The 12,270-nt window shown below is 49.7% G+C and overlaps 1 protein-coding gene across 1 annotated transcript in view; it reads left to right on the top strand.

Moving 5' to 3' along the window:
• Positions 1-75: 75 nt before the first annotated feature.
• LGMN (legumain) overlaps positions 76-12,270 on the top strand; it is a 33,236-nt gene continuing 21,041 nt past the window's right edge. Inside the window, exons 1-2 of the mRNA XM_047795500.1 lie at positions 76-180; positions 10,052-10,218. Coding sequence (XP_047651456.1) covers positions 10,081-10,218 — 138 coding nt within the window. The 5' untranslated portion in view covers positions 76-180; positions 10,052-10,080. The remainder of the gene's footprint in view (positions 181-10,051; positions 10,219-12,270) is intronic.

The raw sequence follows: 12,270 nt of genomic DNA, 5'->3' as shown, positions 1-12,270 counted from the left end.
TTCCCTTCTCCCATTGGCTTTCTCAGACGCCCCGCCCCGAAGCTTCGCCAATCAGCGCGGAGCAGCAGGCCCTCATAGTGGAGAGCGAGGGCACAGCGCAGCAATCACTGCAGGGCGGGCGTCGCGAGGTGGCCTGTCTGAGGCTGCGCGCCGTGAGGCGTTCCCACGGTCCTGCAGCAGGTAACCACGGTCTGTGGCAGGGGACTGGGTCTGGGCCCCACGCGCGGGGACAGGATCGCCCTTCTTCCTCGGCTCTTGGCCTCATGGCTGGGATTTTCCACTTTCGCCAGCCCTAAGTAATCCGTTTCTCAGCCAGCGAAAGGGAGTTTCGGCAAATGACGAATCCCGAGGGAAACCCTGAGACTTCTCAGCCTGCCCTCCTGTGGGGCTGTTGAGGGGTGGGGGTGGGGGCAAGGGGTCTTTTCCAGCTAGAGCAGTTGCGCGTGCTCTAGCTGGAAGCCCAGACTTTTGCAAGCACAGGAAGAAACAGGCGCGAGAGAAGGGCACATGTGCTAAGGTTCCAAAGCCAGGGAATGCCAGGAGGGGTCTGGGGCTTGGCTCCGACTTTCGTGATCCAGAAACAGTTTGGGCTGTTGGGGCTTTTAATGCAGAGGATTGCACCTATTTCCAGTAGGTTCTCAGTAGCCTATGGGGAAGGACTCAGGTTAACCACAACAAATATACCCAGACATACACAAAGATACCTTCCGAGAAGTCAGAAAAAGCTCTACTTCTCAGAGGCTTGAGCCGGTGGGAGTTACAGGATGATTCACATCAACCCTGGAAGTGAAAGTTAGCTGGATTTGGTCCCCAGCTCCTGACTATTAGAGTTGAGTTTATACCTACATGTATCAGGCGGTGCCAGGAGTTCCCAGAAACAAGGGGCTGGGAGAAGGAACTTTGTGTCACGTGCTTCCTTTGAGAGGTGAAAATAAATGCCCACGGTTTGAGATTTACCTTGTGGTATGTCCGTAGTGAGTGGAAAAGCCCGGGTTTCTTTACCCCTCCAGGCGGCATTAGTTAACAAACAGGTATTGAGCCTTATTAAGCTTTTTGAGCAGGGATTATTTTGTAAAGGGGAGAGGCAGTCTATAGTGAACCATTCCACTGTGACAGGGACAACATCTAACTCTGACTTGTGGGAAGAGGTCAAGTGTTGTAGAGAAGAGGTTGATTAAGTGGAGTTTGAGGGATGGATAGAGCTACTGAGATGAAGGAGAAGAGCATTTTGTCTGGAGAACAGCTTGATAAAGGCAGAGAAAGAGCTCCAGTTATGCACCTGGAGTCCTGGTGCCTGGTTGGAGCAAGGGATTTCATGTGGATAGTGGAGGACTGAGAGGTACATCTTGCAGGGCCTCCTGTGCTGCTGTAAAGGATTTGGATTTAGTCCCGAAAGCCCCGGAAGCCGAGTTTCGTAGATGTGTATCTTAGATACCTCTGTAATGTGGAGAAGTGTTGGAGAGAGGGCACACTGGGGAGCTCATTGCAGGAATTCTCAGGAGAACTGCTGAGGGTTTTAAAGACACAGAGTTCCCATCATGGTTCAGCGGAAACGGATTTGACTAGCATCCATGAGGATGCAGGTTTGATCCCTGGCCTCGCCCAGTGGGTTAAGGATCCTGTGTTGCCGTGAGCTGTGGTGTAGGTTGCAGACACGGCTCGGATCTGGCATGGCTGTGGGTGTGGGGTAGACCAGCAGCTGTAGTTCCAATTAGACTCCCTAGCCTGGGAACCTCTGTATGTGGCGGATGTGGTCCTAAAACATAAATAAACAGGTAAGGAAGTAGAATTCACCATACCTGCTATTGTTCAGTGAAAGTATGTTGAAAGTAAATTCTGTCTCTTGAGTTTTCCACCTAAGACTATCTTTTAAGGAAATAACCAGCATTTATTTTTTTCTTAAACTGCCGAAGTTGCTTTGTAGTCCAAAATTCAAATCCCAGTTTATTTGGCCAAATTTTACTTTGCTAAATTCCTAAATTTTTCCAACCATTAGTAGATTTAAAAAATGCCTTCCTGGAGTTCTCTGGTGGTTTATCAGATTAGGATCTGGCATTGTCACTGCTGTAGCTCAGGGCACCCTTGTCGCATGGTTCAGTCCCTGACCGGGGAACTTCCACATGTCATGGTGTGCCCCTCCCCACTGCCGCCCCAAAAACTTGCTTTCTTGACTATGTCTATTTTGTTATGTGCTTTTTTTTTTAACTTTTATTTATTTATTTTTGTCTTTTTTTTCCAATTTCTTGGGCCGCTCCCATGGCATATGGAGGTTCCCAGGCTAGGGGTCTAATTGGAGCTGTAGCCACCGGCCTACACCACAGCCACAGCAACGCAGGATCCGAGCCGAGTCTGCGACCTACACCACAGCTCACGGCAACGCCGGATCCTTAACCCACTGAGCAAGGCCAGGGATCGAACCCGCAACCTCATGGTCTAGGTCGGATTTGTTAACCACTGCGCCACGACAGGAACTCCTGATATGTGCTTTTTAAAAGTAAGTCATCACTCCATACAGACATAAAAATGAACACATGTTAAAGGTTATATTTAACTTATTAATGAGGAAACTTAGTGAGGTGTTACATTCTGTTCAAAGGAGACTCCAGAGTACGAAGTACACTTGTAGATGAGGAATATTGAAATGCGTGATGGAGAACCTGGCTTCTTTCTTACCATGGGGAGTCCCTGGAACCTCCCCTAGATAGAATTCCTTTGCATGCCTTTAGAATTATTTGCACTGCTGCTATCCATAGTTTACCGAGTCGAGGAGAAAAATTCCCATAGAATCAGAATTTAAAAATCTCGAAGGACATGCTCTAATCCAGAATCTGCTTTGCCAGCATTGAATCAGAAATTTTCCCTATGGGAAAAAAAGTGGATTAACTTGAACAGAATCCATGTTTCATTTGAGATAAGACCTAGTTGGATTTTGTTTTCATTCCACTTTTTTTTTTTTTTGGCTTTGTAGGATTGCACCTGCAGCATATGGAAATTTCCAGGCTAGGGGTTAAAACGGAGCTACGGCTGCCTGCCTACCCCACAGCCACAGCAACTGAGCTGCATCTGCAACCTGCGCTGGATGAGGCAGTGCCAGATCCTTAACCCACTGAGTGAGGTGAGGCCTGGGATGGAACTCGAATCCTCATGGATATTAGTCGGGTTTGTAACCTGCTGAGCCACAACAGAAACTCCCTCATTCCACTTTTAAAAAAGAAAATCAAAGGATTTGAGAACTGGATGGGCCTTTAATAATTTGGTTCCACCGTCCATTTCACAGACAGAAAATTAAGGCCCAGAGAGGGAAGGGTCTCCCTCGTGTTAGTAACCATGTATCCTGTGTTAAAGAGAAAATTGCGCCTGGCGTTTGTTAAAAATGGCAGGACAGGTTTTATTCCAGCTCTTGCCTCAGAGGAGAGAAATTAAAGTATAGAAGTGAGTTTAACTCTAGATGCATCTGGACAGCTAAGATTTATCACCAGTAGGCAACGCGCGAGGGTCAGTGGCTGGAAAATTACTAGGAGGAGCTTGATTAGATATCAAAGATGGGAGATTCTCGCAGGATCCTTGCTAAACCTGGGCTCAGCAGGCCCAGTCTAGTCGGGAAGAGGGCTTGGAGGGCTTGACTCAAGTTTGGTGAAGGAGGGGCCCTTGTCACCTGTCCTTGTCTCTCTCGCATGTTTCAACCAGGGGTCACTTCATGATGATTTTGTTGTAAGCCCCTGGAGAGCAGAGCGCAGGAGCAAAACTGCGCAGGTTCGAAAGGCCCTTTGCAGATGCCATTGTCTTACTAGAGCAAGTACAGGGCTGACAGCGAGAGGTCACAGTGGTGGTTAAGGTGAGGGCTTTGGTGTCAGATCTGGATCTAAACTTGATTCTGCTGTTTAGATGGTCCTGTAACGGTAGCCTTCTTACTTGTCCTGCTGGTGACAGTTGTATCTAGAATGGGCATTCCATCCCAAACCTCCCAAGTGGATCAAACTCCACCTGACCCTATGCTTCCTGAAGTCAGGTGGAATCCATTGATTGAATCACTGACCTGTAGCCCTGGAGGCTGAGGGGGTTGCAGGACCAGTGGGAAGAGCCTGTCATTGGAGGCTGTGAAATTCATTTGTTAGAACCTTGTACTTTGACTTTGTGTGGTTCAGGTTCTCCTTTGATAGGCTCTTTTTTGGGGGTGGGGGGTGCTGCACCTGTGGCATATGGAGGTTCCCAGACTAGGGGTCTAATCGGAGCTACAGCTTCCGGCCTTCACCGCAGCCACTGCAACGTGGGATCTGAGCCTTATCTGTGACCTCCACCACAGCTCACGGCAATGCTGGATCCTTAACCCACTGAGCGAGGCCAGGGATCGAACCTGAAACCTCATGGTTACTAGTCAGATTCGTTTCCACTGCACCACAATGAGAACTCCTTTGATGGGCTCTTCTAAGAGCTTTTTATACCAATTATCTACAAGTACCTTAAAATAGTAAGGTTGGGAGTTCCCTGGTGGCTCAGTGGGTTAAGGATCTGGCATTGTCACTGCAGTAGCTCAGGTCATGTCTGCGATGAGGGTTTGATCCCTGGCCTCAGAACTTCCACATGCCATGGGTGTAGCCAAAAAAAAAGAGGGCACTGAAGAGCACTGTGGGTGTCCTCCTGGTGGGGGGAAGCTTGGAGACCCCAGGGTGTGGGGTGTAGTGCTCCACCCCTGGTTACCGGGCCTCCTAGATATTCCTATCAATGCTTTCTTGTGACAACTGAGGTTGTATAATGTAAGAAGCAGTCTTTGAAATCAGATCTACGCATCACCCAACAGTGGTAGTTTCTGCCCTCTGAGTGTGTGTCAGTTGAAGGGAGTAAGGAGACTGCTCCAGGCTGTTGTGAGGATTGTAAAGTGCCTGGCACCTCGTGGCTCATAGATGCCCACCAACATCCCACTCTCCCACCCTGTGCAGCACAGCGACACATCGCACTCTCTCGGGAGGCTCTCATCTCTCCCCTGCTTAGAGCAACAACTCTCTGGGTCATTTTCTCCCCGCAGGTGGTTTGCAGCCCCAACACATATCCCCCAAGCCACCCCTTGGAGGACTTTCCACTCTTGGCTCACTACCATCTTCCTGACTCTTTTTTTTTTTTTGAGTCCTTTTAGGGCCACACCCGCCACCTATGGAGATTCCCAGGCTAGGTGTCGAATCAGAGCTGCAGCTCCCTGCCTACACCACAGCCACAGCCGTGCCAGATCTGAGCCGTGTCTGCGACCTACGCCACAGCTTACGGCAACGCCAGAGCCTTAACCCACCAAGCGAGGCCAGGGATCGAACCTGCATCCTCATGGATACCAGTCAGATTTGTTTCCTGCCTTACTCTTTGAAAGGTCACACTGTATCCCATTATAAGGTTGTGTCATAATTGATTTAACAAGACAGTGTCCCATGGGCGACCATTTATGTTGCTTCCAGGGTTTTGGTGCTGTGAAGGGGCGGGCTCCCTCTTGGTACAAATCTTCCCCTTTTGAAAATGATACCTTCCGCTCCCACTGGGATTTCCTGACCTGCCTTTATTTCTTCCGCGCACTCAGCGCCCTCCCCCGCAAGCTGTGCTCTTGAATGGTGTGTCCCTTCCTGTTAGACGGTCCGCTCTGCCGAGGGTTGGGCTCCCTGTCCAGTGCCCGTGAGCAGCCGGTGGGCGCTCAGGCCATGCGAGTTGGGTGGAGGGACAGGAAGACGTAGATGAGAGAAGAAAAAAAGTAGTAGATGATGAATGACGCCTATGTGCTGGGGTCCCCGGAAGGCCCCCAGGTGAAAAGAGCAATCACCGAGAGCTGGTTTGGCGGGAGCATTCACTTTTTCTCCATAAACCTTTCACTCTGATAAAACAAGAATAACAGGGATGCTGCAGGGTTTTTGTGACTTTGTTTTCATGCTTTGACTTTGTCAAGAATATCGCTGACCAGGAGGTGGCCATCCGAGACCTGCCGCTTTGAGACGTGGTCATGGCCAAGGGGAATGGGATGATTCTATTAATTTCACATCTTTCGGAGTTCCCGTCGTGGCGCAGTGGTTAACGAATCCGACTAGGAACCATGAGGTTGCGGGTTCGGTCCCTGCCCTTGCTCAGTGGGTTAACGATCCGGCGTTGCCGTGAGCTGTGGTGTAGGTTGCAGACACGGCTCGGATCCCGCGTTGCTGTGGCTCTGGCGTAGGCTGGTGGCTACAGCTCCGATTCGACCCCTAGCCTGGGAATCTCCATATGCTGCGGGAGCGGCCCAAGAAATGGCAAAAAGACAAAAAAAAAAAATAATAATTTCACATCTTTCCCGTACCTCAGGCTCCAGTATGTTTCCTGAAATAGTAGTAGTGTTCTTGGGTTTTGTTTTTTTTTTTGTCTTTTTGCCATTTCTTGGGCTGCTCCTGCAGCATATGGAGGTTCCCAGGCTAGGGGTCTAATCGGAGCTATAGCCGCCGGCCTATGCCAGAGCCACAGCCACGCCGGATCCTTAACCCACTGAGCAATGCCAGGGATCAAACCCGCAACCTCATGGTTCCTAGTCGGATTCATTAACCACTGAGCCACGACAGGAACTCCAGTGTTCATGTTTTTTTTTAAGTGGGATTTTCTATTCGATTCGGTGCCTCACTGTGAGGCTCTCACCTTGGCATTATGTGCAAGGAGCCACAACGCTGCACATATGGGAGGAGAAGGGACCATGGCCAGACGTTAACTGTGAATCTCTCGTTAACTGTGAATCTCTCACTTGCGTATGAGTGAGGTACTTTCCTGCACTTAGGAGTAACTGGCTAGTATTTTAGTAGAAGCATGAAAGGTAAACTGGAATTTGTAAAAATCAGCGGTGTTTTTCATTTGCTAATTGAGACCCCTGAGCTGGTGGTGTCTGTTCTGTTGTTCACAGTCAGGCCACCCATTCGATTCTAGTATTTGATGAGTTCTTTTGTCTCTGACTATGACGGGAAAAAGTCCCAGACCAGTGCCCCCAGAGGGATGCGCCTCTTTGGGATCAAGTCCCTTGATCCAAACTCCGAAGAGACTGGTAGAGCCTGTTTCCTGATTGCTGGTGAAGGTGATGAAAACCCCAGGCTGTGTGTGGGCTCTCGCCCTGAGGCGGGAACACAGAGGCCGCCTGTTTCACTTTTATTTGAACGTAGCCTTTCCGCATTGTCTCTGGCTGCATTCGTGATACAGTGGGGAAGTTCAAGAATTGAGATGGAGTTGGCATGACCCGCAAAGAATTGGGATGGAGTTGGCATGACCCGCAAAGTAAATGATTACTCTGCAGCCCTTACAGAAAAAGTTTGCTGACACTGCCCACCCCCACCCCCACCCCCACCGCCCCCGGAAGGCTTCCCAGGAGGCTTGGTTGCAGCTGGGGCGCACCTCCCCTCCCGTGTGGGGGCCACTGGAGACCTCTGGGGACAGGAACTCCTCGGCTCTCTCCTGCCTGACCTCACTGTTGCCTCTGCCTACATTTGTATAACGGCACCTCTCATGGGTCCCCCTCTAGCCCCACGGTGGGCCCTGAGCAGGTTGAGAGCATCCTCTGATACAGGCTAACATATTAACAGGTCAGTGGCTTCCGGTACTGGGGTGGCCTTGGGCAGACCGCTGCCCTCATCTGCTCTGCACCATGGCCGTTTCAAGACAATTTTCTTTTCTTTTTTTTTTTGGCTTTTTGCCTTTTCTAGGGCCGCTCCCGTGGCACATGGAGGTTCCCAGGCTAGGGGTCTAATTGGAGCCGTAGCCACCGGCCTACGCCAGAGCCACAGCAACTCGCTATCTAAGCCGCATCTGCAACCTACACCACAGAGCTCATGGCAACGCCGGATCCTTAACCCACTGAGCAAGGGCAGGGACCGAACCCGCCACTTCATGGTTCCTAGTCGGATTCATTAACCACTGCGCCACAACGGGAACTCCTTAAGACAATCTTAAACACCAATCTGGGGCACTGTAGTGTAGTAATGACCTTGCAGTGGGGCTAAAGAAACCTGAATGTGGCACCAACTCAGATTCTTAGTTCTTACAAATTAAGAAGTGAGTCCTTGGGAGGAGTCATCCAGGGATAGAACAGTGTGGTTCCTTGACTGGGTTGCTGGGCTTCTGGACACAGCTGCCAGGAGCCTGCCAGGGTCCAAGAACAGGCCTGCTACATCTGAGTGTGGCCCTGGGCCTCTCCCAGAGCTTTGTCCAAAATGCAGTCTCTTGGAGTTCTTATCCTGGCTCAGGGGAAACAAATCTGACTAGCATCCACGAGTGCAGGTTTGATCCCTGGCCTCACTCAGTGGGTTAAGGATCTGGCATTGTGGTGTAGGTTGCAGATGCGGCTTGGATCTGGCGTTGCTGTGGCTGTGGTGAAGGCCAGTGGCTACAGCTCCGATTCAACCCCTAGACCCTAGTTTGGGAACCTCCATATGCTGCAGGTGTGCCCCTAAAAAGACAAAAAAAAAAAAAAGAAAGAAAGAAAAGAAAAGGAAAGAAATGCAGTCTCAGGCCCCTCCCAGGCTTACTGAATCAGATCTGCTCCTGACAAGTCCCCTGGGTGATCTGGACACACAGTCAAGTGGAAGAAGCACAGCCCAAGGGCTTTTACTTTTGTACACTTTTGCCAGACTCAGGGCTTCCTCTTTTTTCATGTGGGGTAAAAATCCGTGATTTTGCGTTTCCGTGCAGTTTTAGGCACAGATGCTGAAGGTGGTTTCTTAGGCTTAGAGGTGGTTCATACCTTCGAGGGCTGTGCAGCCTGTGCAGACAGAGGCTTTGTCCATCCCTGCTGTGTTCCCAGCACCCAGCCTGTTGTCTGGAGTTCAGGGGACCCTGGCCAGGTGGGTGAGTGAATTACTGAATGAGCAAATGGCCCCTGTTTTGCCAAAAGGCATCAGAGGCAGAGATGAGCCTTGGAGACTGTCCTGCTCTGAGTCCCTGTATCTCAAAACTATTTTCCCTTTGTCTCAGTGTCAGGCCTGGCTTCCATCACAGGAAGGCTGTTCTTTTAAAATAACACGATCAGGACACAGGGCAGCAAAATGTCATACTCATCTGAGTAATGCAAGGTGGCCAGACCCTGGCCTTTGTCTTGCTTTTTGTGCTTTAAAACTCTCTTTAAAGTTTTGGCAGTGAAGTATAAAATCGGGTGTGGACTGAAGCCTTGAGTTCTCTTGTGACTTAGCTGGTTAAAGATCTGGCGCTGTCACTGCAGTGGCGTGGGTTCAGTCCCTGGCCTGGGAACTGCCTCCTGCTGTGGGTGCAGCTGGGAAAAAAGAAATAAAGTCTTGAGATGTAGAACCATGTAGCAGAAAGGCTGGATCAGGTATTCAGAAGGCAAGGGTTCCGATCTGTGGCCGGAGCTGAAGGTCCATTGGGCAAGTCCCTGCTCTCTTGTTTCAACCTCCCCTTCCTGTAAAGCAAGGATTAAAATGTTTGCCCTGCTTCTTGTACAGAAAAATGTAAATGGATTGTCAGGGGGATTCAAAGACATTCATTTGGGCTGCCAGTGTTTGACTGTAGCTTATCCAGATCACTCAGGAACATAAATTGCCCCTCAGTGTTTTATACTGAATGTATGTTGAATTTTTTGCGAACTTTTATTGAAGGAGTAATATACATTACTCTAGTAAAAAGAGGCAAATAGAAAGATCGTCCTTAATTCCACCTATCACCCAAGAATAACCACTGTTAAATGTTGTCTTCCTTCCACATTTTGCTGTGCACATTTGAACAGTACAAACTGTTCATGGTCTGGGGTAGATGTTTTTTCCTGCAGTGAGTTTCGTTGATGGATAGTATCTGCTGTATTTCAAGTTGTGACAGAGTCTTTGGTTTATACTTATAATTTCCGCCTGTAGTGAAGGCTGGGTGCTAGGGGCCACCCCCTTCTCCACCCGGGGAAATGGGCAGGCAAGCTAAGAATAAAATTCTGCTCTGTCATCATTTTTTCCCTCGGTGTGTTCCATCTGACCCTTTTTGACCCACTTACTGAGGTCTTTTCTTAGGGGCCAGGAATGTTCTTTTGTTCTCGTCATTCCTTTTTTGCTTGACTCTGCCTTTTCCTCCCCAGATTCCTGCAGTCGAACGCCAGGGCACAGGATGATTTGGGAAGTAGCCGTGCTGCTCAGCCTGGTCCTGGGAATTGGTGCTGTTCCCGTGGATGATCCTGAGGATGGAGGCAAACACTGGGTGGTGATTGTCGCGGGTTCGAATGGCTGGTATAACTACAGGCACCAGGTAAGGAAATGACTAACCTTTTCCTTTGTGACTCCGACAGTCTGTAAACAATCCTGGATGCTGTTAACAGGAGGGACTTTTTTTTGTTGTTTTTTGTCTTTTTAGGGCTGCACCCATGGCATATGGAGGTTTCCAGGCTAGGGGTCGAATCAGAGCTGTAGCTGCCAGCCTACACCACAGCCACAGCAATGCCAGATCAGAGCCACGTCTGCGATCTACACCACAGCTCGCTGAAATGCCGGATCCTTAAGCCACTGAGCAAGGCCAGGGATCGAACCTGTGTCCTCATGGATGCTAGTCAGATTTGTTTCTGCTGAACCATGGCAGGGACTCCCAGAAGAAGGGACTTTTACATTCCTACTAGGTTGGCAAAAAGATGTGTGTTGGTGAGGATGTGGACAAATGGAAACCCTCTCACGTTGCTGGGGGGGGGGTGGTTAAAATGGTACAGGCTTTTTTTTTTGTCTTTTTAGGGTTGCAAGTGCAGCTTATGGCAGTTCCCAGGCTAGGGGTTGAATTGGAACTACAGCTGCTGACCTACACCACAGCCACAGCAATGCTGCATCCTTAACCCACTGATCGGGGCCAGGGATCAAACCTGCATCCTCATGGGTACTAGTCAGGTTCATTACCACAGAAGCCACAACGGGAACTCCGAAATGGTATAGCCATTTTGGCAAACAGTTTGGCAGTTCCTCAGAATGACGCTTAGGAGGGTCACCTCAGTCTGATGCAGGGGTGCTCAGCCTCACTGATACTTGTGGCCAGGTCATCGTTTGTCATGGGAGGGGCTGTCCTGCACTTTGTAGGATGTTCAGCAGCCTCCGTGACCTCTACCCACTAGACACCAGGAGGGTTACCCCCCCCCCCCATTATAAGAACCAACATTGTCTCCAGCCTTTGCCAAGTGTCCCCAGTTGAGGCCAACCGGTCCAATGCCTTCATTTTATAAATAAGGAGACTGAAGAATTCCTGTAGTGGCTCAGCGGTAATGAACCCAACTAGTATCCATGAGGACGTGGGTTCAGTCCCCAGCCTCGCTCAGGGGGTTAAGAATCTGGCGTTGCTGTGAGCTGTGGTGTAGGTCGGAGACGCAGTTCAGATCCTGTGTGGCTGTGGCTGTGGCTGTGGCATAGGCCAGTAGCAACAGCTCCCATCCAGCCCTAGCCTGGGAACCTACATATGCCGTGGGTGTGGCTGTAAAAGGAAAAAAAAGTTACGTTCTTTTTTAAATTGCTCGGTCACGAAAATGCAGTGTGCATCCACCATTACCATGCATTTGGTTCAGACTGGTCACATTTGAAGTGCTTATCACCAGGGTGGCCCGGGGCTGCCCTGCTGGTCTGTGCCACTCGGGTCTAGCATCGGTGCCCTGACAGCTTGGTAGGGCTGCCTCACGTGCATTTCCCGAGGTGTCAGCTTTCGTATCTGTTCAATAGGGGTTGGTTTAGATGAACTTCCTACCAGTCTGTAGCTGGATTATTGAATGATGGATTTCTTGAATGGTTTTTGTATGTTAGCTGAATAGGAAATTTGGCTTGATTGGAAGGTTGTTATCATGGCAGAATGATCCCTTTTCCTTTTAATACTTAGCCTGGACCTGCCCCAGTTAAAGAGGAGCAACCTGATACTAACTGCCCAGGTCAGCTTCTCCTCCTCCTCTCACCATGCGGTAGAAAGATGGGGTATCAAATACAGGTCATGGACAGCGGATGGGCTCTTTCATCAGCCACCCTGGTTTTGATACAACCATTTAAAAATACATTAATTAAACATTTTTAAGAAGAGGAATCTGATTACCCTTTGCTCCCGGAAAACTTTTGTGTGTGTGTGTTGCTAGGTTCCTTGGGTAAAATACTCAGTATCAAAATGGAATGAAGGTGGAGTTCTTACTGTGGCTCAGCGGTAATGATCCCGAGCAGTATCTGTAAGGATGTGGGTTCAATCCCTGGCCTCGCTTAGTAGGTTAAGGATCCAGGATTTCCGTGAGCTGTGGTGTAGGTCACGGACGTGGCTCAGATCTCGCATTTCTGTGGCGCTGGCGTAGGCTGG

This window comes from Phacochoerus africanus, chromosome 9 (genome assembly GCF_016906955.1).
Source record: "Phacochoerus africanus isolate WHEZ1 chromosome 9, ROS_Pafr_v1, whole genome shotgun sequence".
Classification (NCBI taxonomy): Eukaryota; Metazoa; Chordata; class Mammalia; order Artiodactyla; family Suidae; genus Phacochoerus; species Phacochoerus africanus.
The sequence above is the reverse complement of the archived record's forward strand: the minus strand, read 5'-3'. Positions and strand labels throughout refer to the sequence as shown.